Genomic DNA, 26,292 nt, shown 5'->3' with positions numbered 1-26,292 from the left:
GAAGCTCGAATAGTACACAGTGATGTCACTACGTTATGACAGTAAACAAAGCAGTCCGATGACGAAGACTCCCGCCCTCTGAACTCAGAATTAAGCTTCTTCCTTCGGGCCGGAGGTTAGTGTTCCCAAAGAGTAGAACGAAGCGGAATAAAAACAGTTTTATCGCAGCAGCTATTGCTCAAATTAACAAATCATAGGCGTGTCACACAGATGCCTATTCATTCATTTAATTATGAATTTTGAATGTCCTTGTTTGTCCTAGTGTTTTTCTTTTTAAATGTTTTTAAATATTTTGAGATTTGACGGAGCAGGGTGTACTTTTATCAGAGATGTTTGCAGATAAAAAGACAAGACACACTTTAAAACACAAACTAAAATCTACCTACGGTTACAAATAAAGAACCTCAACCTGAACCTGATTCCAATTGAGGCACAAAAACTGAAATAAAAACACACTACAGGAAAGGGAAACCCCCAAAAAGCATTACAAATCTGCATTTATAATAAACGATGAGAATCCTCCCATGACAGCTCGTCTTAGTGAAAAAGCACAACATGGATATTATCACCACAAAAGCCCCAATTGGAGTTTATTCCCGTCACTGTACTCCCTGCCATCTACAGATGTGAGCGTATCTTGGGAATCCGCCCTGAGAAAAAATGTCCAACTGTAAGATTTAAATATCCGCACTTCATGACTCATCTCCATTTCACATCTACCGAAGCTGTCAGATCAGATTTCCTCCATATGGGACTTCTCATGATGTTGAATTAATTCATTTAAATGAAATTCTGTGCAGAAAAACAGGCGATTAAAACAGAATCAGTTCCTTCGGGGTTTTAACAAGAGGAACAATGGGGTGGGCCCTGTCTGAAAACACATGAGAGAATGAGCGACACCGATGTAGTGTGAGAGGACTGACTGTGTGCAATGAACAGATTGTTTTGATTCCCACAGATTTTTTACTTCCTCTGTTTCACATCTCCTCCTCGTCCTTAGTTCTCACCTTCCTAAAAGGAGGCCATTCCTCCTCCTGCTGCATGTCGGGGTCGTCGCTGGGGTCATGAGGTTCGTCACATGGGTCGCAGTCGGTGTGGAAGACGTTGGCAGTGCTGAGTTTATAAAGCGGAGTCAGAGCAACACCTGACGCGTCCCAGAAACGCACAGTGCCGTCCTCGTGCCTATAAAACACAACATGTATAACTACAACAAATGCAATCAAGGTGAAATGTATTTCAGTGCAAATCAATCAGGATTGTGCAGGTCTATGTGTGTGTGAGTGTGTGTGTAGGCTAGCAGGCTCAGATCCAAATAGCTCCTCAATTCTGATTTATTTGGACTGCCCCTAAAAACACAGTTAGCAGTTTATTTGGTAAGCATAGCCACATTTAATGGAATACAAATTGATTCGTGACACAGGGGCTAAAGCTATGCTAGCATCTCTGTGAAGCTGCACTGTGGCGCTTTGAGCTAAAGGCTAACATCAGCATGCTAACATGTGACAATGACAATGCTAAAATTGTAATGTTAAGCAAGTATGTTGACCATGTTCACGTGCTTAGTTAAGCCTGTTAGCATGCTTATATTTGCTTCCTGTTTAGCGATAATGACCTAATATAAGCATGCTAACACACTAATCAGCTAACTCATTTTTAGCTGATATTGGTGCTTGAAGTCCAAAAGATAAACCCTCTGAGGAACATAATATCTTGTTAATCCATTCAATAGTAAATAGTTAAGATATTTCCCATGCTGTAGTCTCGCTCCAGCTGTTTTACTTCATGTGCATGCTGTAGTTGTGTCTCATTGTGCCCCATGCTAATGCTAGGTCAGGAGTTGACATTAGGTCATCTGCCTCAGGTAAGTAAGTGTGTGTGTGTGTGTGTGTGTGTGTGTGTGTGTGTGTGTGTGTGTGTGTGTGTGTGTGTGTGTGTGTGTGTGTGTGTGTGTGTGTGTACCCTGTCAATAGCAGCTCTTGCTGTTTGGGTGGAGGAGCCAGGTTCTTCCCTCCACAAATGGGCCAACGCTGCACAAACAGACGAAGATTAAAGTAAATACTAAAAAGATGAACAAGGGGGAAAAAAAACATTGAAAAACAACATTTCCTCTTTATCACAACTCCAGATCAAAATAATCTGGCCCTGACGGAGAGGAATTCCCATCTGGACGAAAGTGTGCAGACGGAAACACACCAAACTCAGCTTCTGTGGGTTTTGGGTTTGCTCTGTTATTGTGCCAGTCTCTCTGGTTTGGCCTCGCACAGACAGAGGGCCAGGAATGATTTACGAGCGTACCAGCTGTGTGTGTGTGTGTGTGTGTGTGTGTGTGTGAGTTTAATCTGCCACTGATAAAACAGCTGATCTAAGCTACAAAGCCTCTGCAAAGCCTTTCAACTGCTTACACCTGCTCTTAAAGTTAACACACTCGCAGCAGGCCGGAGGTCACGCCCCGAGCCGTTTAGCTGCCAGTCTACACGAGCAAATACCATCCATTTACCTTTAATATCCCAACATTAAACCTCTAAAATGATGACCTGTTCATATTTCTCTCCATTCATGGCAGCCGTAGAGCCTTGACAAGACACCCGACACCCATCTGGTAGAAATCCAACCCTTAAACTGAATCTGTGATCATGCTGCTTTGTGTTTACGTAGTATAAACACCAATTAGTGTCGATGGCTACTTTCAAAGCGAGAGCAGCTCGGCTATTGGCCATCCTGTCGAGGTGTTCCTGGATAAAGTGGCTTACATGCATGCTGGATTTTCAGTAATTGAATAATCCCTACGGCTACGAACAAGCCAATTTAAAGAATAATCAGTCGTAGTGTCCGCCTGCCAGTCCACAGGTTATACAACATGTTGCTGGCAGTTTCTCCCAGAATGAATTTATTCAAATAGATGGGGAAAACATTTAGGTCCTGAAGGCAATCTGTGCAATGCTTTCCTCTTAAATAATGAGAAAAGACCATAATAAAATGAAGAGAATTGTTTAAATGACTTTTTCTCTCTGCGATAGCGGAGATTCCTGACCATGTATCTAAGAAAATCAGCTTTATTTACTTTTCTTAACTTTAATGTTAAGTGAAGAAAAGATAAAGCTTTATTGAACCCAAAGGACATTTTACATTTAATATAGAATAATCAATTTCTTGCACAATTAATGTATATATATAATATCCTGCATTTATTGTTACTGTGAATTTGTATTTCCACATGTATATTTTTTAACGCTATTTAATTTCAGAAATATTTTGGATTGTTTATTTCTAGTGTCTTAATTTCTCTTATGTACATCGCCTTGTCTTTTATGCTGCTGCAACGCAAACATTTCCCAAATTGGGCTCAATAAAGTACTTTTCTTATCTTAGTATAGGACGGATAAGAGTACAGACAAGGATACAAAGAATACAAAATATGACTAAAAGTACATCTCATGTGCTTCTCACCCCATGCGCTTGTTGCCGGCCCTGCTGAGCTTTGCCGGCGTTGACCAGCCTCTCCCAGAGTTTAGGTGAGACGCTGGAGACGTGGAAGGAGCAGGTGATGGCGGAGGAGTGGAGAGGAGCCAGGTAGGGGGTCGGCAGGGAGGGCCAGCCCGGGGTCAGGAGGTCAATCACAACCAGCTCCTCCTCCAGTAACACCACCACTGCTGACGGGTCATCAAACTCTGTGAGGAGGAGAGACGAGACACAACATGAAGGGCTGATGCTCCGGTCACATTTTGATTATTTTAGACCAGGGGTGTCCAAACTACGGCCCGGGGGCCAAATGCGGCCCGCGGACCCACCGTTGACAGTTCACGAGCGTGCTCTACCAATGTGTGATTTGTGTGGGCTGGGTCAGAGTCCAGGGCTGATTTCAATTAAAGCTGGAAACATTTTCTAACATATCTTGGTTGATAAGAAAAAAGCCCAATGACCCGTTTACATAACAAGCTTGAAATAAACCCTTTCTATTTCTCCTTATTATAATCAAGCTGAGGCTTCTGTTTTAAGGGATGAGCTGCCAACACTCACAAGCTACCAACATTTATTGATTTTGCCAACTTATAACTGAACTTATGAGGCGATATACCTCTAGTGAGCGACCCAGCCCTTCGTATATTTCTCTGCATGTGGCCATCAGTGAAAAAAGTTTGGACACCCCTGTTTTGGACGTTTGATAAATGGCGGTGAGACATAAGTCAGCTGAAAGACGGAAAAAGGGAAATCATGAATGAAAAAGGGGAAGGAAATCATTAGTCAGAGCATTAGTGTTGGTCCGCCGCTGACCTTTCTCTTGCTCTACGTTATGGACAGTGAAGAAGTCGATGACCCGCGATGTGAAGTCCAGAGTGACGTGCTCTTTGTCTCGTTGGATGGTCAGACAGTGGCGGTCTCCATAGCTCGCTCTGGGCATCCCTCCGCTGTACAACAACAATGGAGAGCTGCAGCGAGACAGACATGTTATTTAATTCAGGAAAATTAGAACAACATTGAGAGTGTTACGATTTAATAAGGCGTTATTATCCCCAAAATAAAGTATTGTACACTTGACATTTTGAAAATGACCAAACTACATTTGCCTTACAAGGCTTTTTATTTTTGGTTTTGATATACAGGAAGTTAATTATGAGGCAATCTAGGAATCTTTGTTTCTTGCCCAATGTGAACTACAACAAATATTCTTCTGTGTGAAGGAGACACAAACTGGATTGAGGAGACATAAATCCACTTGAAAATATGTTTATGTAGTAATATAAAAGAACAACAACAATGAATAACAGAAAAATCATTAAAAGTAGACAAATAAAAAAAAAGGATTTACAAACATGATGCATAACAGGAATCAAGTTTTACTGACGCTGCGATTCATCATTTCAGTCTGATTTCAGCGGTCACACACTCACCCCGTCTGCGTCGTTCTCCACAGGATCTTGTTGATGGCCTTACAGGGAAATGGACCTGTGACAGAAATCATGCACGATAAAGAAACAACCAAAACATCACAGAGACACTTGTTGGATTAAAATGAATAAAAACACACGAAAAAGAAAGTGTCACCTGATAGTTATTAATGTTATCTTATGTTGTATGGATATTCTTCCTCGTTATGCCTTTATTAGTGCGTCGCCTGTTGATTTATTTTATTTAGTATTTTAGTTTGTTGCCAATGTAACTGATGTTATAAATATATAGCAAGGAAGTAAGAAACATCCTGTCATTTACCAAAGTAAAAGGCAATACGAATTTCATTCCCATCCAGAAAGCCTTTAGGTCAGAGAGAGGGCGAAAGAGAGATATTATAAGATTTGAAAAGTGTCACTTCCACAAAGAACCTGACCTAACCCCGACTCTAATTCTGAAAATAGAAACGAGTCACGATGTGTCAGCACTCATCGGCAGTTATTGGAGGCTTTGTGGACGAGAACATGACCTCCACTGGACCTGGACGACACAGTGTTCAAACAAGAGACACTAGCTATAGTAAGAATATGTTGTGTGTGTTTAGGTGTGTGTGTGTGATGTATGCATTTCTCACCATATGGGACGGTGGAGGACACTGGCTGCTGATGGCAGGTGTTGCCGTTAGTAACGGGCCACACGGAGTAGCCGCCATCGTTATGGGAACTGACAAATAGGTTTCCAGAGCGTTCCCACACCAGACTCTCCAGCTGCTGCAGGGTCACACACAGAGAGAAATGCTTTCAAAAGGTTGCTTGGCAGTCAAATACACGTTATAGATAGTAACATCAAAGAGTCAAGTGCCTCAGAGAGCAGCTCATATATTCCTTGCCATAAAAGCATATAACTAGCTAACTGACAAGTGCGGCTGGGACTAGCGAATGTTTTCTTTATCAATGAAACCAATGATTATTTCTAGATTAATTGTTTGGACTCTAAAATGTAAGAAAATAGTCTTAAATGTCGATCCCAGTCACTGAAAGCCCTACATGTATGTGGTGCGTTTTAAAGTCTGTTTTTGAAAGTGCAACTCATCATATTCACTTAAATGTGATATAAAACTAGGAAAAGCAGAAAAACTTCATAATTGAGACTGAAAACGGCATTTTCTGTTATTTATTACTTTCCTTCCCTGTCGATTAACTATCGATTAGTTCACGTATTGTTGCAGCTCCAGCTGGAACACCTATTGAAAAGACTTTTTTCATTACTGTTAATGTTTTGCAACTAATTCCTGGCCTGTTTCAGTAAACTTTAACACAACATAAAAAACATTCTTAAAGTTTTCATTGGAACATTGTGAAGATAAGTTAAGGAACAGAGTCTGTAAAAAGTAGCACAGTGTGCACGAGGCAGGTACCTGTTTGCCCAGGAAGAGCTGCTCGGTGTGCCGGGTGCTCAGATCCCAGAGGACCACCAGGCCGCGGCTGTAGCCAATCAGAATCTTCCCTGGCTGTTGGGGATGTTCCTGAAGAGACTCCACCGGCCCCAAGGACTTTCCACATCTGTAATCATCTGGCAGACTGGGGAAACAAAACCATCATCACATATGTTATTGATTAAACATGTCTACAGGTTTGTTTTAATGCACCATTATACTTCCTTATTTCTATATGTCTTAAAGAGGTCCTATTATCCTTTTTCTCCCTTTCCTGTAGTGTGTTATATAGGTTGTTGTGCAAGTAAACGGTCTGCAAAGGCTAAAATATGAAAAAGTTTGCTCCAACACAAATCTTAGGGCATTTGTATTTCAAAAATGTCCCAAATTGTGAGCAATAAAGTACCTACCTACCTACCTACCTACCTACCTACCTACCTACCTACCTACCTACCTACCTACCTACCTACCTACCTACCTACCTACCTACCTACCTACCTACCTACACTGAATTCACTCAACATCAACCTTTCATCATGTGAACACATTTGACAAAGAAATTATTTTTTACATAAACTATTAAAGTAAGTTTCAATGAAGGTAATTTGCCTTTTCCCTTTAATGTGTGGGACTGTAAAATGGATACATCAAGAGGAGTGGAGATCAGATCTGTGCATATTGATCATCCGGTCGGTAAGTGGAACACAGGGAATGGACAGCATCATATATTTCACAGCACTGTTTTTCATTTGCACAAAAACAACCCAAAGCAGAACTCCTGAAGTGTTCAGATGTATGTTGAATCTAATCAACATCAAGCTCAAACCATCTGTATAAACTCCACCACAGGCAGCTGTCTCGGCAACAACAACAAAACAGTGAAATCAACATCAAGCTGCTAGAAGTTTGTGAACTAGACATTCCTCTGAGGCAGCGGAGGAATGTAGAGCAGGACACACCCTCGAAATGTCAGGAGGATTCCCCCGGTGAAGGATGGGGAGAAGAGAGGAGAGGGAGAAGAGAGGTGAGGGAGAAGAGAGGAGAAGATGGGGAGAAGAAAGGAGAAGGAGAAGAGAGGAGAGGCAAAAGAGAGGAGAGGGAGAAGAGAGGTGAGGGAGAAGAGAGGAGAGGATGGGGAGAAGAGAGGAGAGGGAGAAGAGAGGAGAGGCAAAAGAGAGGAGAGGGAGAAGAGAGGAGAGGAAGAAGAGAGGGAAAGTCAAAGAGTAAACAAACAGACAAAGTGCGAAAGAAAAGACGGCAATGCAGCTTTCTCTCTGGGCTCTCTGCAGCAGAACCATCGCAGAAGAGATGGTCAGCTTGCATGAAGCACACACACACACACACACACACACACACACACACACACACACACTTCTGACTGCTTTGTGGTAGCGCTCGCTGAGGAAGATCCTCTCCGGAAGCACAGAGGCAGAAACATTCCCAACAAAGCATTCCATTGTCTCCGTCTACGAGTATGTTTAGGGAATCCAGCATCCTGCTGTGTGTGTGTGTGTGTGTGTGTGTGTGTGTGTGTGTGTGTGTGTGTGTGTGTGTGTGTGTGTGTGTGTGTGTGTGTGTGTGTGTGTGTGTGTGTGTGTGTGTGTGTGTGTGTGTGCGCTAGAGATTCAGCTGAAACACTTCCCCAACCGGAACACCGTGTTTTGGCAGCCGTTACAAAGCACCCGTGTCTAAAAACCTCCCCACACACACACACACACACACACACACGCACGCGCACACACACGCCGGTTAATGAGGGGTCTGGCCGGTCAGTCAGCAGAAAGAGAGAGACAGCGGCTCTGTGAAGCTACGCAGGAATGCAGAGAGGAAGAACGAAGAAAGCGCTTTGTTTTCGTTGTGTACCTTGAGCGTTTTGCACTTCGTATGGCAGCTTGTGTACTTCACCGATGTGTCCAAAGGGTTTTGAGGGGTAGTAAAGACTAGAACATTGCTATATAAATGGCGTCTATTTCCCATTTATAAAACAAGCACTGCAGCGGCATGTTTGTTGCATACGGATCGTTTTAGATAATGCAGTTCTGTGCATACTAACGTGATACGGACGCATCGGAAGTGGCTTGCTCTGCTTCACTGCCGACTCTCATACATGGCTGCACACTAGTTCACACACCACTGCAGAATGTGGAGGGGCTGGACAAAATAACAGAAACACACATTTGTTCTTAAGTCTGTGGAAATACCAATGTTTAGGCCGGGATTCTGCAACGCCACAATCATATTTTCACACAGTCTTAAACAAATAATAGTCTTATTATTAAACAAATACCATGCATATTCTTGTTGGATTTCTGGATTTCTTTTGTGTATTTAGAATTCTTGTAAACATTTTCTTTTAATTTTGAAAACGTTTTTAAAATATTTCTATAATAACAGTTCTAAATTTGCTCCTTTTTTTACTAAACTAATTCCTCTTACTTAGTTAATGTATACATCGTTATACAACATGGCAGTTCCTTGTACGTGTAAACTACTACTTCGCTATAACCCCGATTCTGACTTGAATTCAGAGGATTTAATTTTGGAGTTTTCCAGTGTGTGCTCCCTTTCCTCTCCTCTCCGAGCAGCGTTGAGGACATACAGCCGTTCTCATGGACCATGAACCACATGACCCCGACCTGCCTGCTGCTGGGGGTCCAGGGGGATGTGTATTTCTGTGTGTGTGTCCGAGCTGCTCAGCTGGAGCTGTGAGCGGAGGAAACTGGAGTGCTAAATGTTTACAGGAAGACATACTGTGACGGGGACAGAGAGGAGGGAATGAGTCAAGAAGAGACTTATAGGCAGAGAAAGGGAGAAACCAAATTAAAGACTTGTTACATGTGTAGATGCAATGTTAAGAAGTGCTGGAATATTATAACATATGCAATGATCAACTTTACAAACAGATGCACCTGCTCTGCCACTCCAAACACAACTGCATTAGACTTTAACATGTGCTAGAGCTATAGTTTCACGGGAAGACTAGGGGTAGAGGAATGTGAGGTTTGGGGTGTTATCAAATATCTGGAACAATACCAGAAACCTGCAGGTCCGCTGCAACTCTGACTGCTTTTAAATCCGGGCTGAAGACTTTCCGCAGCTTTTAATTGAACTATTCACATCTTACACTGCACTGTAACTTTTATTCATGAACCTGTGTTATTCATGTTTTATTTTCTTTGCTTTAGTTTTTAATGTTTCTAATGTCTTTGGAAAGCACTTTGAATTTTGTGTTGAAAAGTGTTAAATAAATAAACGTGCCTTGCCTTGCTAGGGTCCATCTTTACTAGGCTCCATATTTGATCTTATTTATTTATTTTCCGTCAGTTTTCTTTGAAGTCATTTACGGGACAGTCTCACCTCTGGGTGACCTGGTCCTGTGGCAGCGTGAGGTTGTCCTTCAGTGACAAGCAGGGCAACTCCAGGAAGTAGACGCCCCCTCCCTCTGTGCCGATGCACAGCAGGTCACATGACCTCAGCAAGAGGAGGACAGTCACCCGGGTGGCACTGAGGAGAGGAAGAGGAGGAGGAGGGATGAGAAGAGGGAGGCTCCAGTCACGATAGATTTAAGCCACCCAATTATTAAAGAATATATTCAATGATGAAATGACCCACATTGCTTTAAGTGCAATCTGATTCAAAGATTCAAAGGTTTTATCGTCATATGCAGAAAGCTACAGTGTAGAAATGGCAATGAGATTCTTCTGACCTGAGCTCCTCCAACAATGCAGCATATATAAGTGAAGGTGTAATGTTCCTCTAACAATGTTAAGGTTAGTTTAGCAGATTTCACACACAAATTCAAGGGTGCCTAACAGAAGACACAAACAAATGAAACGGAAAACTTCATAAAGAGAGAGAAGATCGGTAAATGTGATCAACATTGCAAGTAGATTTCTTCAAGAAGTGCAGAAGTAAAATAAAAATGTAAACATTGTTAAATTCCCTCTGGAAGTGGACTCAATAGGTAATACCGTATCGGCCTGATTTAGGTTTGACAGATTCATAACTCCGCTGTAAAGAAATATTGTTTTATTATATGTATGTCTTTCTCATCTGTTTTTTTTGTCTCATCATGTTTCATAGCTAAAAAGAACTATGAACAGATTTATGTCATTCATGTAAAGATGCAATGTACAATATGCTGTGACAATGTTTGACACTAAATGCCAATAAAAAGTAAATTACAACAAAAAAAAAACAGTGGTAAAAATAAGGTTTTCAAGCCACGTTATCTACCTGCAGCTCTCGATGCCTGGTTTTCCTGGGAGGCTGTAGCTGTCTACTTCCTGGAGAATGATCACGCCTTCTTTCTTAACCCCGCCCACTTCTCTCGGGGCGCCGCCCACCAGCTCCCACAGGTGGATCGTGTTGTCGTCCAGCAGTGACAGCAGGCGGCCCTGTCACACGGCACGGTAAATGTTAAAGTCATACAACTTTAGGCCACTCCTCTGATCACAAAGCCGGTAACGAGAGCTCACCTGTCCGGGCAGGAACTGGATCTGTGTGACAGCTGTGGTATCACTGTGGAGTCCCGTGAACTCAACGCCAGGGGAACCGTAACTGAGAGGGGCCCGTCAAGGAAATCAAATATTGGAACAATGGACAGACTAGTGGAAATGATCATAGTAATACATATATCAAATTTAAAAAATATATATAATAGATAGTGGGTTACCCTTGGCTCTTTTGTTTATAATACCCAGCTTTTTCTGTCTTGTACGCCATGGAAAGGTTTCAGGTACCTACTGTACTTACTTTCTATTGTGTTTGTCTTTGCTTTATTGTTACTAAAAGAAAAATTCAAAATAAAGTATTAGAAAATATATATAAAAGATAAGTGCTTTAACAATTTCACAAATAACACAAGAAAAATAAGAGATTCAATTGAAGTCAGAGGTTAAAACTCATTAGCACACATACAGCATGTGTACATGATATACACATGACTGCAAGAAGATAAAATAGGCAATACAATTATCAAAAAGCGAGTGGAGCTACCCACCAATCTAAGGTCTCACCAGATCCCAAATCTGCTAGCATGTGCAACACAGCAGAGACTTAATTCTAGTCTAAATAAGGGGATCATCTAGACGAGCCACTTAAGGTAGGGTAGGTAATTCACTTCAGAAACACTTTGTTATATTCCATGGAATGCTCTTAACATCCCGATAGCAATGAATACCTTAAATACTTTGACAATAAATATATAAAAAAATGTCATCTGTGAAAGCCGTGGCGCTGTAAAAAGCACGACCAATCATCTGAGCCGGCGCGGGTCAGATAACTGGATGGCCAACCTGCCTGTCAGCCTTCCATCGGGGCACAAACTTATCTCGTGCCCTCATTGGTCATGTGTGCGTTCGTGTGTGTTGGAGGAGGGGCTCTGTGAGGAAGGGGCAGATTTTTTTCGGCTGCGTAATTTCAAATTCTAGCGCACTCGAGCTGGTTTACTTTCTCCATTCTTACCTAACCTACCTTTAATAGCAGTATATTAAGACACTAGGAACCATTTTTATACACACTGCCTGCCGATTGAAGAAACGTTTTTCCTTAAAAATAGGAACTAAATTAAAATGAGTGAGTAAGACGGCAGAGACTGTTAAAGTGGTAATTGTGAGCTGTAAACCGTTAGAGAAACACTGTAACAAAGCTCATAGCAATTACAAGCACCAGATGACGCATATGCTCAAACCCAACACGGTGTGTGTGTGTGTGTGTGTGTGTGTGTGTGTGTGTGTGTGTGTGTGTGTGTGAGCAGCAATCGTAACCCCCTTCCTTAGTGCAGTAACTGAAGCTGAGATGATATAATAAAAGCTACACTCAAGGAGTGACGCCGAGTACATACCACTAGGCTAAACGTGTCTAAAACCGTGTATTAGCATTGACACGCTAGCAGCTACTCTCACACACACATTTGTGAGCAATACTGACACACTTTACTGCTTACATAAGCCTGCAGGAATGTGGATTAAAAGGCAGAAAATAGAAGGAAATCTGGAGAGTTTGTCTATGACTGGTTTCCTGTTTCCCTACCACTATCTGTTTGTACTATCATGCTTTAAGATAAACATCACAACCACATACAGTTTCTTTCCTCCCCTTTTCATATCTTTACTCTTACTGTATGGTGATGGGTTTTATTTCCTTCTCCCGTATCGCTCTAGAGAATTGTGCCCAAATCCAATTATCTACATCTCTACTTTTCTCTTACTCTCTGTAGGGGCCTCCTCCTTTTGTTAGAGAAAAGGTTACTACAATTTGTTCTCTCTAACCATTTTTGCCCAAAACCACTCGTAATCCCAATGGGGGTCCGGTGGAGTTTTAATACCCACATTCCTCCGCTGTCTCCTTTTTCATTTACCTCCTTCAGTTAGGTCCTCTGCTCTGATTCATAGAAAGCTACCTGCACTCTTCCAAGTATTTAAATCCCTCCTTTATCGCTCTCTCCCTGGAGGCCGAGTGTTACACTAGCATTCCTCCAGTGTTGTCACTTCCTGTCCCCTGGTTTTATTCACTGCAACAACACAGGCCTCAGACAGCTGGAGGTGGAGGTGTCAGGCGGACACTCACTCACGGGTCATGAAACCCCAGACCAGACAGAGGGAGAGGCAGGATTTCAATCCATTAGAGGGGTCGTTTGACATGTGTTTGCTTCCTTGCAGAGATTTGTTATCAGTGATGCATGCTAAATGTTGAGCCACAGCCAGCAGCTAGTTATCGTAGCTACGCATAAGAGAGTGAAAACAGCTTGTCAAGCTCTATGAAAAATGTCTACAATCCTTCTAAATCCCAATAATACATCCGTTTGATCTCGTTGATAAGGGAGTAACTGCCCAGCGCCACATTCCTGGTCAAACTTAATTGTGTTTTAATGTATTATTATTTAAGTTTTTGGACATTCACACAGATCCAGGCTTGTTAGTCTTCTGGCTGCGGCTTCATATTCAACAGACATGAGATTATCTCCATTAACTTTCAGCAAAACAGACCGTAAGCACATGTAAACAAATTGAAACCGCAAGATATGTGGGGTGTGCAAAGAAAGACTGATGAGCAATGACTGAAAAAACTGAAAAAGGGACAGACAGAATTACAAATCAAGAAGTTGTACTGCCGTGCTCTAAAGTTATATGTAAGGAAACTGACAGAAAAAGTAAGGTATGGAGAAAAACTGAGTTCCACAGCTGTGTAAAAAGCAGGGAGTGAGAGCGGATTGGACAGCAGTGGTTTGCATGTGTAGTCCAGCGATGTGAGGACGACCGCAGCTCATTCAACACTAATCTATACAGCAACTCCCACAAATGTATAGCTGGCTGCGCAAAAGAAAAGAGTGCAAAAAGAAAAGCTGTCCATGAGCAGATAAAATAAGACCACTAATGACTATTTAAAAACTGCGTCAGAGCCCAGCTGATCTGCAGCAGCTCCGACAGGAACATGGCAACCAGCAGCTCCACTTTCAAAGGTTGTCATACCACATGAGAGAAATGTCTGACAGGCAGCGGAGGAAAGCAGGGCTTAGGTTTGAATTGCTGTTATGAGGGAGAGCGAAAGAAATGCGTGTGATAAATAGTCATTATGAGCTCAACTAAAGCACATGATTCACACATGTCACGCACACTTCCTGGTTATGGTGATGTCAGCTGGTGGAGGTGTCATCGATAGGGGCAGCTGTAGAGACCCTCTTTCTGTAACCTCATTATGTGTGTGTGTGTGTGTGTGTGTTCGTGCGTGTGTGTGTTTTAAGCTCCCTCCCCCATTGGATCTGCAATTAGGCCAATATACAAGTCCTCAATAATAGTGGGCATATACAAAAAATGTTAAAGTGTGTCAACCTTCATTCCCCTCCCCCACATGCTCAATATTGAATATAAGTGAGTAACAAAAAAATCAATACACACAATGTGGGGATATTATGTGTTGGGATACTGTGTTGACTTTTTCATTTATAATTTACCTGCAAATATATGTGGCTGACATTGCAATGATGTTATGTTACCAGATTCTTGCCAATACAGAGCCCTAGTTTAATATTGATACACACTGTAGGAGCCAACATGCTTATTTTGCTATTGCTTATTATTTATATTATTATCATCATAATCATTATTTGTTTACAACACACACAGTCGTAATTAGTCACCCTCATTGTCATAGAAAGACAATGAGGGTGAGCTGGCTGTTGTATTTGTCTGTTGACCTTTATATTCGCTATTGTTGGTTTTATGTTATTTAATAAACATCGTGAACAACCACTCCAGTCGACACTCTTCTTGGAAACGCATAACAGCGCCACATTTAGCATCTACGGGACTATTGGGAGTTTAGTCGCCACACACACACACACACACACACACACACACACACACACACACACACACACACACACCACACACACCACACACACACACCACACACACACACACACACACACACACACACACACACACACACCCACACACCACACACACACACACACACACACACACACACACACACACACACACACACACACACACACACACACACACACACACACACACACACACACACACACACACACACACACACACACACTCACACACACACACACACACACACACACACACACACACACACACACACACACGAAAATAAGCTAACTTTACAAGTATACACACACATGCTAAAAGTGAAAGAACATTTCTGTCTGGATCAAAGTGTCCGTCCAGCATCGGTCAACCCTAGAGCCACGACCCTAGCGTGATAATAATCAGAGCAACACTCCGGTTTATTTTAAAATGGTAACTGGCAGAGATTCCTTTCGACTTGTTCCGATTACACTGCCGATTGAAATCATCAAGGACTGATTGCCATTTATTTTGATCCGTCACTGAAAGACTTGCCTAAATGTGAGATATGTGCATAAAAGACAGAAGTGAGAAATGAAAGGAAGTGCTGCAAATTCTCAGGATACCCCGCCAAGAACACCAGAAGCAGTTGGGTCAATACTGGAGCTGGAAACAGTGACTCAACGCAGTAATTCACAAGCCTACGCAATTCAATTTGGAGATTAAAATGTAAAGCATTAATAAAAAAGAACACCCATAAAGACAAGCGGTGAGGGCAAACAAAGAGAAGAGTATAAACGGTGTTGGACGAGACAGTGTTGTAATGAATGTTCCGGGTGTTGCGCAACAGTTTCAGAAACAAGAAATCACCACTAAGTCCATGAACAACCTGTTGAATGTGCAGGAAAAACCATGCAGTGTGACGTAGCAAGATGTGCCCTGCATCGCACACAATGGATGCCTACAGTAACTCATCATCACTGAATCACTGTCTTTCTCAAACACACACACATAAGTGCGATTGCCCGGCGATGCAGAGAGAGAGCGTTAGCAAGGATAAAGCGATTTCACGGTCTGAATACAGACAAACAGAGGGCATTGTCCTCCATGGCAGACACACAGACCACAGCCAGCACACACACACACACACACACACACACACACACACACACACACACACACACACACACACACACACGATAGAAGATTTGGATGGACAGGAAGGAAGGACAGATCAGTAGATCCAAGGGTGGATGTGCAGGTTGACCACACACAGAAAGACATTAGACCCCAGAGGAAAACAGACTTGTACAAGTGAGACTTCAAACTTAAGTTTTTGCTAGAAACTTCCAAAAGTCGAGTATTTTCTCCAACTCCCTGACTCCCTACACACATAGCAACACACACACACACACACAAAATCACAAACCCCTCAGACGTCTGGCAAAAGGCAGTCGACAACAAGACAAGCCAAGCCAAACAACTCCACCCCCCCACTAGAGGAACAATCCGTCTCATTTGCATCCTCTCTACGTCAACTAGTACCTCTCCACCCCCCACACACTCTTTGTCATGTCCCACTCCCTCAATCTCCCCTAAATAAACTCGGATGTAGAGTTATAGATAGACAGAAGATCATGGTCCCCAGAGGATGAATCGCAAGGATTTTGATTAATGCAGTGATTGAAGAGGGCGTGTTTAACCATGGTGTTAGAAACTGGGAATCTGAGCACCCTTCTTTCTAATCTACAGGATACTACTATCGTGAGTAATGTCAAAAGGAAATAAAATAAAAAAACAGACAGAAGGAATAACAGAAAATGTCCTTAACATTGGTCCTTATCCCAATCTGGGAGGGTCAGGGTTTTGCTCTGGCAACAGTCAGCCCGAGTTAAACCCTCCCGCCTTGTTGGACTGCGAAAGAGTGTTGAGCAACTTTTATGGGCCAGCCGACGAGTTTCACATTTAGTTCAAACTGCTTGTAGAAACATTTCATCAACTTATGTAAGCTTTCCCAAGAGTTCATGTCTCCCAAGAGGGTTGGATCGAGATGGATTCACAGACATTCATGGTCCCCGTCATGATACATTTAATTCACTTTGGTGATCAATTCGATTTTTAGCAACATCATCAAATTACAATGTGAACGTGCATACTTCTTCAGTTTACAACCAAATATCTGCAAAACCAAAGACAATGAAATCAGCCTAAGCTTCGTGGCCAACGTTGCATGCTATGACGCTAAACAAATATTTAAGGGTGACATTATACCTAAACATCAGCATATTAGCATTCAGCTCAAAGCACCACCATGGAAACGTATTATCGTCAAGTTAAATGATCTAACATTTGTTTTAAAAAGAAAGTCTAATCAAGATAAAAATCCACATTTAGCTGGATCAAAATCAAGGTGGATGAGTGCAAGTAGATTTTAAGATATTTTACTTAAGTCAAAGCCACTGCCAAATACAAAGTATAGACCTTTTATTAGCTTTGAAAGTTCCAATTACTTTCTACTCATTTTTCGTCTTGCCTTTATGTCAGTTTTATTCTCCCACCCATCCCACTGCGCTAATTCAACAAGATGGGTTCATGTTTTCCCCGTTAGCCTCTCCGCACAGTCTGACTCGGTGAGACCACACACCCTTTATTCCTGCAGACAGACCCCCACGAATTGTTGCCAACGGCACCGGCGTGTGTGTGGGTATGTATGCCCATTCATCTGCAAGTGTGTATAGGTGTGGGGGGGGGGGGAGTAGACCAGTATGGATGTTAGACAGAGAGTATAATAAGGAGAAAGGGTGAGGAGGGGGAGTTTAAAGGTCCTGTGAATCTCCAGGAATACCAACGAGGAATAAAGTTATGGTAAAAGGGGAAAAGGTGGGAGGCAGAGGAGAGAGACATGATGTAGGAGTGAGAACAAGACCAGGAATAGTGAGCGGTGAGAGTGCTTTAAAGAAAGAAAGTTAAGAAAGAGAGCTGGCAGTGTGTGGGTGAGGAGAAAGAGGATGTTGTGTTTATCAGAGAACATCTTCAGTTCAAGTGCTACCGTCCATTCAATAATTACTTTGATTTGTTACTGCAAACAACAACAAAGCAGAATGCCGATAACATGCACAACATGTTTCGTGTTGTTTTCTTTAATACTGACCACAGTTTGAAGCAAACAAATTAATGTCACTGTGTAAAAGTCAAAAGCGATGCATGTTGGGTCAGGAATAGCTGTGGCTGAAGCAGAATGGAAAGGGGATTGTGTGGAGCAAACAAACCGTGGGGGAATTCACCCTTTTCACCACAGAATATCTTTCACTTTGAGAATGGAACAAATTCAAGGCATGAAGCGATAACAGCTGCCAGAGTCGACTGCTGAGGCCACCGTGAGAACTAAGACATGGTGAAAGGGTGCATTGGTGTTCTTATCATTTCTCATGCTAAGTGTCCCTGCAGTGACCTTGAAGACTCAGAGTGAAAGTACAGAGATGTTCATACGTTTATTAAATCAAGCTTCAACAGCGCAGTGAGACGTCAGCCTGTGCAGTGCTCCGCCACACTGACCTCAGAAGAACTGTTCAGCCGCCACAGAAATGACTAGAAAAGGCAATGAAATATCAAATAAAAAGTCTTTGATGTTACAGAGAAACACATTTTAGCATTCATCCCTAAAGAGTATTTATAGTTCTTAGTAGTAGTTAAATGTTAAATAGTTAAATGTCTCTTTATTTTTGGATTAAATATACTAGTTTATTTAAGTCAATTATTTAAAACCTGTTCCTGATTCTGGTGTGTGTGTGTGTGTGTGTGTGTGTGTGTGTGTGTGTGTGTGTGTGTGTGTCCAACAGGATGTCAGACAGACAGAGGGAGCTGTCAGCTGGAGCACACGAATCAGAGCTCTGCCTGTGTGTGTGTGATTTTGTGTGTGTGTGTGATTTTGTGTGTGCGTGTGATTTGGGTGTGTGTGTGTGTGTATGAATATTAGCTCATCCTGTCGCTGTTTGATGGCTGATACTGAAGCGTCACAGAGTTTCAGTATGACTCAGCAGGAATAAGTTAAAGCCCAATGTTTTTGTGCGCGTGTGTGTGTGTGTGTGTGTAAATAAATTACGTGACTCAACTGATAAAAGGACAGGACTTTGATCCATTTTGCTGACCTTGAAATGGTCTGTTATGTTGACATGTCTGGCTAAAATGCTTTCAAAATTAAAGTGGCTTTTAAAAAAGGCACATTGCATTATTACGCCAGTAATAAACGATTGGCATAAAAAAAGTCTTAAAATGATAAAATTATCTTTTAGGCAATCATCTCTGGAACAATATACAGTCCACCAGGCAACAATAGACACACAACGGTTTACCTCCTAAACAAGCATCGTAGAAGTGTTTGAATTACATGTAACCTTGATATCATTTAGTTAGGAGTGTATCACTTGTTTTCATATCCATCCTCCTAGTCATCTAACCAAAGATCTACATTTTTGTGAAGTTTGTAAAGAGGTAAACATACAAAACCGTATGCAAAGTATGGTTCACATTTAGCACCAGCTTGTCATTTACAAGTGCCTTCATGGATTCAAGTGTTCATTAAAAAGATAATTGGACGTTGGACGTTGGGACCCACAGACTCTGATGTGCTGAGCTGCAGACTTCTAATGCCCCGAGGCCCGCGAGCACTTCTCATCCCCGGCAACTGCGCTGGTCGTCTTGGAAACCGATTCAAAAGCTTCCTTTATTAAGACTAGACTCAGCAACAAAGCTCTTACTCACCCAAATCCACACACACACCCAAATACACACACACACACACACACACACACACACTTTATAAACATGCAACGAGAAAGAGGGAAAGAAACTCGAGCAAAAGAGAGAACATGGGAACGAGAGGCATTGTAGAAAGACGAAGAGCAGAAGAAGTTCAAACTCAATTTCAAACTATTTTGTAATAAAGTAAATAAACTCCACGTCAACTTGTCCCAAAAAAAAAAATCAGGATTCTGTTTCCTACTGCTGCTCATACTGTACGAGGCTCAGGCGTCAGTGTGTGTCAGAATCCAACCGCACATCTGGCACCAACGCTGGAAGTGTGTGTGTGTGTGTGTGTGTGTGTGTGTGTGTGTGTGTGTGTGTGTGTGTGTGTGTGTGTGTGTGTGTGTGTGTGTGTGTGTGTGTGTGTGTGTGTGTGTGTGTGTGTGTGTGTGTGTGTGTGTGTGTGTGTGTGTGTGTGTGTGTGTGTGTGTGTGTGTGTGTGTGTGTGTGCGTGCTGGCAGGTATGCTGGCAAACATGTCTAGGTCAAACTCAAGTCAGTGAGGCTGTGAGATTATTATGTGAACACACACGAAAGATTGTTTTTTTTCTAAATCAAGGAAAACAAACCTGGTTTTTGGAACAGAATTGAGTTGAAGTTTGTAAAGCGCAATGCAGCCCTGACATTAGAGGTTTAATTCATCGATAACTGCTCCACCAATTAAAAGAAATCTGCCCAAAGATTGTAGGTCAATCCTTTGAATCAGCCTACCATAACAACACATTGAGGTTTAGACATCGTCTCTATTGAGATCAATATGTACGATCAAGGGTCTATAGTTATTGTTTAAATATGTTGATGTCGGTTTCCCTCGTTTCTTGTCTGAGCATTTGACCTTGTTGATGTTGCAAAAGGAACTGCTGTAATGCATGAACATCTCAAAGTAATATTGAATTCTGTATGGTAGTCAAACAGGAACAAATCTTAACTATTTAGAAAATCTATTATAAAATCATACATTTTTAATTGTTAAGCCACCAAACACTTTTGGTCCCAGACTTCCTAAAAACAAAGCAGCTCTAACAACGCTTTGTCAGGTTGCAAGAGTTATGAGAATGTCAACGACAGATCATTTTATCTCTCAAACAGTCTCCTCTGAATGAAACTAATCTGATGCAATAAATGTGTCAAACTAGAAACTTTAGTTATCTTCCAGACATTCCCTGCGGTACATGCAGGCTTTCCTACAAATTCCAACAGCAGCTGGGCCCTAAAAACAGGATGACTCGCTGTTTCAGTCGTAGGTATAGACGTGTATTCGAGTTATTTTTCCTCCCCTTCCTTTACACTCCCCTGTCTTCACTGCCTCTCTGCTTCTCTCTGCTTATCTCCCTCCCTCCCTCTGGGTGTGAGTGCCTGGTACCACCGGCCCCTCTCTCTCTCTCTTAAAGCTGCATAAAGAGTCCATTCACACCAGGCTAATGCATCAGCACACATTACACACATCCAGCCTCCCTCACACTCTGATTAATGCCTTCAAACGGATTGACTGCAACAAATAAACTTACTGAGATGCTGAACATTTGACTGATATTGTGATACAATTATTTTTTAGGAGGATTTGTACAAAAAAGGATTTGTCTATAGCAGGGGTGTCAAACTCAAGACCCGGGGGCCAAATCCGGCCCGCGACTTCATTTCATGTGGCCCGCAAGAGCTCTGAAAGAATTTAATGTTTATTATACGGTTACATGCCGATTTACAGAAGCACGATGTCCATAAACTACATGTCTCATAATGCACCCGAAACTTTTTTTTTCTTAGAATTTGACTTTTGCTCAGAATTTTTTTTCTTTTTTAATTGTTACTTTTTTGTTTTGACTATTTTTCAGAAATTGGCTTTTCTTTTTAAATGATTTTGTGACATTCTCACTGAAGAGACTTTCACTTATTTGCCCTTGACTTCTTCTTTCAGACGTAGTTATTTATGAAGTTATAACCCTATCCGATAATAATCCAATGCAGAGGCAATAAAGTAATATAATACATTATTTTATATTAAATATTTATATATGTATGTTTATATAGTCTTAAAGTTACAACCCGCCATTTGGGTGCAACCATAATGCTGATGTGGCCCGTGATGAAACTGAGTTTGACCCCCCTGGTCTGTAGAATACAGTTTGTAGGGCGGGACTTCTCGCACCTCCACCTCAGATTTAAATCTTAGCCAAATATTGCTCCTACTGCCATCTGGATATTGCACCAGTCCATATTAATACTAGTTGAACGTAACATTTTGATATTTGTATGTGGTTTTATATGTTTCTAGTTAGTGCTTTTTATCTTGTTTTTAATTATTTTACTCCTATTGTGTTATTTTATATTTGGTCCTGTACGGCACTTAGGTCAACTGGGGTTGTTTCAAATGTGCTATATCAATAAAGATTGAGATATTGTGATTTCCATAACACATCGCTATGTAATACTAGTGCTTCTATTGGCTAGCGCTCCAACACATTGTACGTGATAGACTAAGGGGCGGGAAATCTCTAAGTGGTTGACCAATCACAACAGAGCCCGTACAGCTAACCAATCAGAGCAGACTGGGCTCTGGTTTCAGACAGAGGGTGAAAAGAGGTGAACATGAAAGCATGGAGACATGTCCCAGCAGAGACACTACATACCGATATGAACCTGAACATGTGCAGAATAGGGCCCCTTTAAATAACCATACACATTTGCTATGGACATGAATTCAGATTGAAACACTGACTGGTTTGTGTTCGTACATCGTCCACTGAAGCTGCACTACACACAGATAAAACATGGGAGACAAGCAAGCACAACATTCACCCTTAACAAATGCTTTTAAATAACTTCATTCTCTAAAAACAATGACCATTAGCCGAGAGAAGAAACAAACACACCTAAAACAACAAAGACTTTTTAGCCTGCCATAAACCACAAAAATCGTCATGGTAGCAATGACAGCTGGCAGGCATATAAAAAGATAAAGCGGGATGAATAACACATCAGAGGGTCGTGTCATGTGGACAGAGCGTGAGGATCCAAGCTGACGAGCTAAATGATGGCTCTGCTGCTGCGATGCATCTCCCGAGCCAAACCAAACCTCAGTTCCAGCTCGGCTTCACTTACTCGGTGCTGCTCAAACAGACGCAGTATTAAACTGCAGGGGGTTGGATTCCCACTGATGACCGCACGATCCAAAATGCCTTGTGGGTATTCTGGTATTACTTCTCAGGGTTGAAAACATCTTCCAAATAGGTTATGTAGTGACAATACATGTCGTTTTGTTTCTGGGTCTTGTGCTGTGTCTCAATCTGAGTATTTCACATCAGTACACTCCCATGTCGTACACTGTAAACACTTGTGCAATGAGTGAAGTCAAACCAGGTCTCACATTGCACAAGGATGCTGGACCCTTAGCTTGCTATCTAGCAGCAGCTGTTGTTTGCGGTACAACATCATTACAGAGTAGACTGCTCGATTGACCCTACACAATTAACAGTGGCTACTTCTCGACACCAGTAAAGTAGCACATTACTTAAAGAGTCACCTATTATGCAAAATCCTCTTCTTCATGCCTCTTCTACATCAACATGTGTCCCCTCTTCTTCATGTCTCTTCTGCATCAACATGTGTCCCCTCTTCTTCATGTCTCTTCTGCATCAACATGTGTCCCCTCTTCTTCATGTCTCTTCTGCATCAACAGGTGTCCCCTCTTCTCCATGTCTCTTCTACATCAACATGTGTCCCCTCTTCTCCATGTCTCTTCTACATCAACATGTGTCCCCTCTTCTTCATGTCTCTTCTACATCAACATGTGTCCCCTCTTCTTCATGTTTCTTCTTCATGTCTCCTCTACATCAACATGTGTCCCCTCTTCTCATGTCTCCTCTACATCACCATGTTTCCCCTCTTCTCATGTCTCTTCTACATCAACATGTGTCCCCTCTTCTTCATGTCTCTTCTACATCAACATGTGTCCCCTCTTCTTCATGTCTCTTCTACATCAACATGTGTCCCCTCTTCTTCATGTCTCCTCTACATCAACATGTGTCCCCTCTTCTCATGTCTCCTCTACATCAACATGTGTCCCCTCTTCTCATGTCTCTTCTACATCAACATGTGTCCCCTCTTCTTCATGTCTCTTCTACATCAACATGTGTCCCCTCTTCTTCATGTCTCTTCTACATCAACATGTGTCCCCTCTGTGGAAAGAGACTCTGAAAGTTTCAGGAAAAAAGATTCTCTCTCTTTTTGTCCTGATCCATTTCTATAAAAACCTGTCTGAAAATGAGCTTCTTTCTAACCAAATCTCTCTCAGAGGGGCGTGGGGAGGGGCTCCTTATTTTCATCTAAAGCAACAGACAGAGAATCAGCACTTTTGAAACAGGGCTGAAACAGAGGGGATTATGGGTAATGCTGCAATGATCTGTTTGGAGCCAAACACTTCAGAGACATATTTTGGATATATCTAAGAACTGTGATATATTGATGAAAAACAGAATAGGGGACCTTTAAAAAAGGTGAAAAAACAAAAGGTTAAACTTGTATCTGTTCGGAGCTGCGTTAACTTTAGCAACTGCAATCGCGGCTAGTTACGTAGCTAATTTTACGAATCAAAGATGGTGATCGCTGAGTGTAAGAAGTGTCCAGCATTTCACACTCAACTTTTTAAAGAGTGCATCATCCAGCATACTCATCATTTGTTTTCCATAATACGCATTGGGACACACTGAAGCACTCAAAACAGCAAATATAAGTAGAGGAGTACGCAATTGAGACACAGCATTGGTCTCATTGTCATAGCTCTGGCCAGCAGTCCCTATAGTCGGCTATAATAACATTTTACTCACTAAACGTAATTGAAGTGATGTGGAGGCAGTGGCAGTTTCACATCAGAGTACAACAGGGCAGGAAAACACAAGCAGTCAGACGATCAGACAAGTGGTAAACAAACCCCCCTTTTGATCATGTTATCTGAACCTTTGCACAGGAGATACACTGGAAGAGAGCGCACCCGAAATGTCAATAGAGAGAGAAACTGTGTTCACACTGCTTCAGTAAGTACCGTGAGTCATACGGCAAAAGGTAATTGGTGTTTAAAAAGGACAATTTAGGAAATCATTTTAACTACATCCGCAACGGAGGTTATGTTTTCGGCTCAGTGTGTGTCTGTCTGCAGGATAATTGGAAAATCCAATGTTTTATGAAACTTCCTGGAAAGGTGTTTCTTTGGCAGAATGCAATCAATTTTGGAGCAGATCATAATTCGGGGTGGATGAAGAAATTACGTTTCAATTTCGTCAACATTGCGAGATTTACTCATTTGATTTCATTCAACTCTAAAAACACATTTGGGAACTTGTTCTCCAAATCCTTGTTAGTCTTGCTCACACAGCGAACAAAGGAACCAAACACAAAACCGCCACATACTTTCTTTGTCTTTAAAAACGCTTAAAACTGCTCTGAATTTTTTTTTGTCGCAAAATCTTTTCCACTCAGACTCAAAGGCCATGAACACAACAAAGTCAAAAAGGACATCTTCACAACTCTTCAAGGCTCCATCTTATGAGCATGCCTAGTGCCCTTCTAGTTTCTTTGAAATACTCACTTCTGCTGCTTCCCCTACAAGAAGACTCCCATCTAAAAATAACCACAAGATCTAAGATAGCTGACATTTACTTTGTGTGAGAACAATGTTACTATGACCTAAAAGAGGAATAGACCTTATTAAACCGAACCAACTGTTAAACCAAATTGTAAAAAGAAAGTGACTAAACTTTTCCCTAATACTCCCATTTTAAGAGGAAACTAAGTGCTTTTCAGACACACACACACACACACACACACACACACACACACACACACACACACACACACACACACACACACACACACACACACACACACACACACACACACACACACACACACACACACACACACACACACACACACACACACACACACACACACACACACACACACACACACACACACACCACACACACACACACACACACACACACGAAAATAAGCTAACTTTACAAGTATACACACACAGATCAGTATTTCCTCAACACTCAAGGCATCATGAAAGCCAGAAAACCAACATCAGATAAATGAGCTTCAAAACGCTATAAATAGTGTCGACCCTTTGCGTAGCCATGGATTTAACGGAGAGTATTTGAAAGCATCACAAGCTCTCTTCCTACAACCTGCACAACAGACAAAACCTTGCACTAAAGAACATGAAAAAAGTACGACTGATGTAAGAATAGTGACTTCTGTTCCCCTCCCACTACAGAAGCTGCACTGCAGAGCTGAGGTGCAGATAAACAGAGCGGCACTTCAAAGATGCTAACTGACAGAAACGGAAGAAAATCGGTTTCCGTACGAGCCACGGCTCAGGGGTTATCTCAGGGGCTGGGGTTTGTTATTTCCTGCTAGTGCTCTCAATACATTCTCACTATTTGAAAACACATAAACCTCTATAAATCAATTGGTGCATATTTCATTTCTTGTGCCGGCTCATTTCTGACACGCTTGCCCTGATTAATTCAGTGTAACTACTTTAAGATTCTGGACGGCAAGCTGATTCCTTGTTCAAACATTAATAATTCTTCTGTGGTTTTATCCCAAGGCCATGACACACAACGTGTTGAAGTGTCCTTGGGTAGGATAATAAAAAGGGTCTCATTATGATAATTTACAGGAATCATATTTCTATTCAATGTGTGTGGAAGAGAACTTTAGGATTCTAGCCTTTGCAGACCATGTATATGCACAAAAACCTATATTACACATTATAGGAAAGGGAAACCACAAAGAGCCTTATCGGGCCCCTTTAACTTCAAGAATCGCTCCCATA

General features: G+C 41.8%; 1 protein-coding gene across 2 annotated transcripts in view; it reads right to left on the bottom strand.

The window, feature by feature from the left end:
• llgl1 (LLGL scribble cell polarity complex component 1) overlaps positions 1–26,292 on the bottom strand; it is a 45,988-nt gene that overhangs the window by 14,640 nt on the left and 5,056 nt on the right. Inside the window, exons 3-13 of one of the 2 annotated variants that reach the window (XM_071204090.1) lie at positions 10,801–10,882; positions 10,559–10,719; positions 9,680–9,826; positions 6,305–6,467; positions 5,522–5,657; positions 5,209–5,250; positions 4,890–4,944; positions 4,273–4,427; positions 3,448–3,668; positions 1,960–2,027; positions 1,008–1,182 (exon numbers count right to left, since the gene is read on the bottom strand). In XM_071204090.1, the coding sequence (XP_071060191.1) occupies positions 1,008–1,182; positions 1,960–2,027; positions 3,448–3,668; positions 4,273–4,427; positions 4,890–4,944; positions 5,209–5,250; positions 5,522–5,657; positions 6,305–6,467; positions 9,680–9,826; positions 10,559–10,719; positions 10,801–10,882 (1,405 nt within the window). The remainder of the gene's footprint in view (positions 1–1,007; positions 1,183–1,959; positions 2,028–3,447; positions 3,669–4,272; positions 4,428–4,889; positions 4,945–5,208; positions 5,251–5,521; positions 5,658–6,304; positions 6,468–9,679; positions 9,827–10,558; positions 10,720–10,800; positions 10,883–26,292) is intronic. The other variant, XM_071204091.1, reaches the window with a different exon arrangement.

Source organism: Pseudochaenichthys georgianus, chromosome 8, assembly GCF_902827115.2.
Source record: "Pseudochaenichthys georgianus chromosome 8, fPseGeo1.2, whole genome shotgun sequence".
NCBI lineage: Eukaryota > Metazoa > Chordata > Actinopteri > Perciformes > Channichthyidae > Pseudochaenichthys > Pseudochaenichthys georgianus.
Note: the sequence above shows the minus strand (reverse complement) of the source record. Positions and strands in the feature narration are given on the sequence as shown.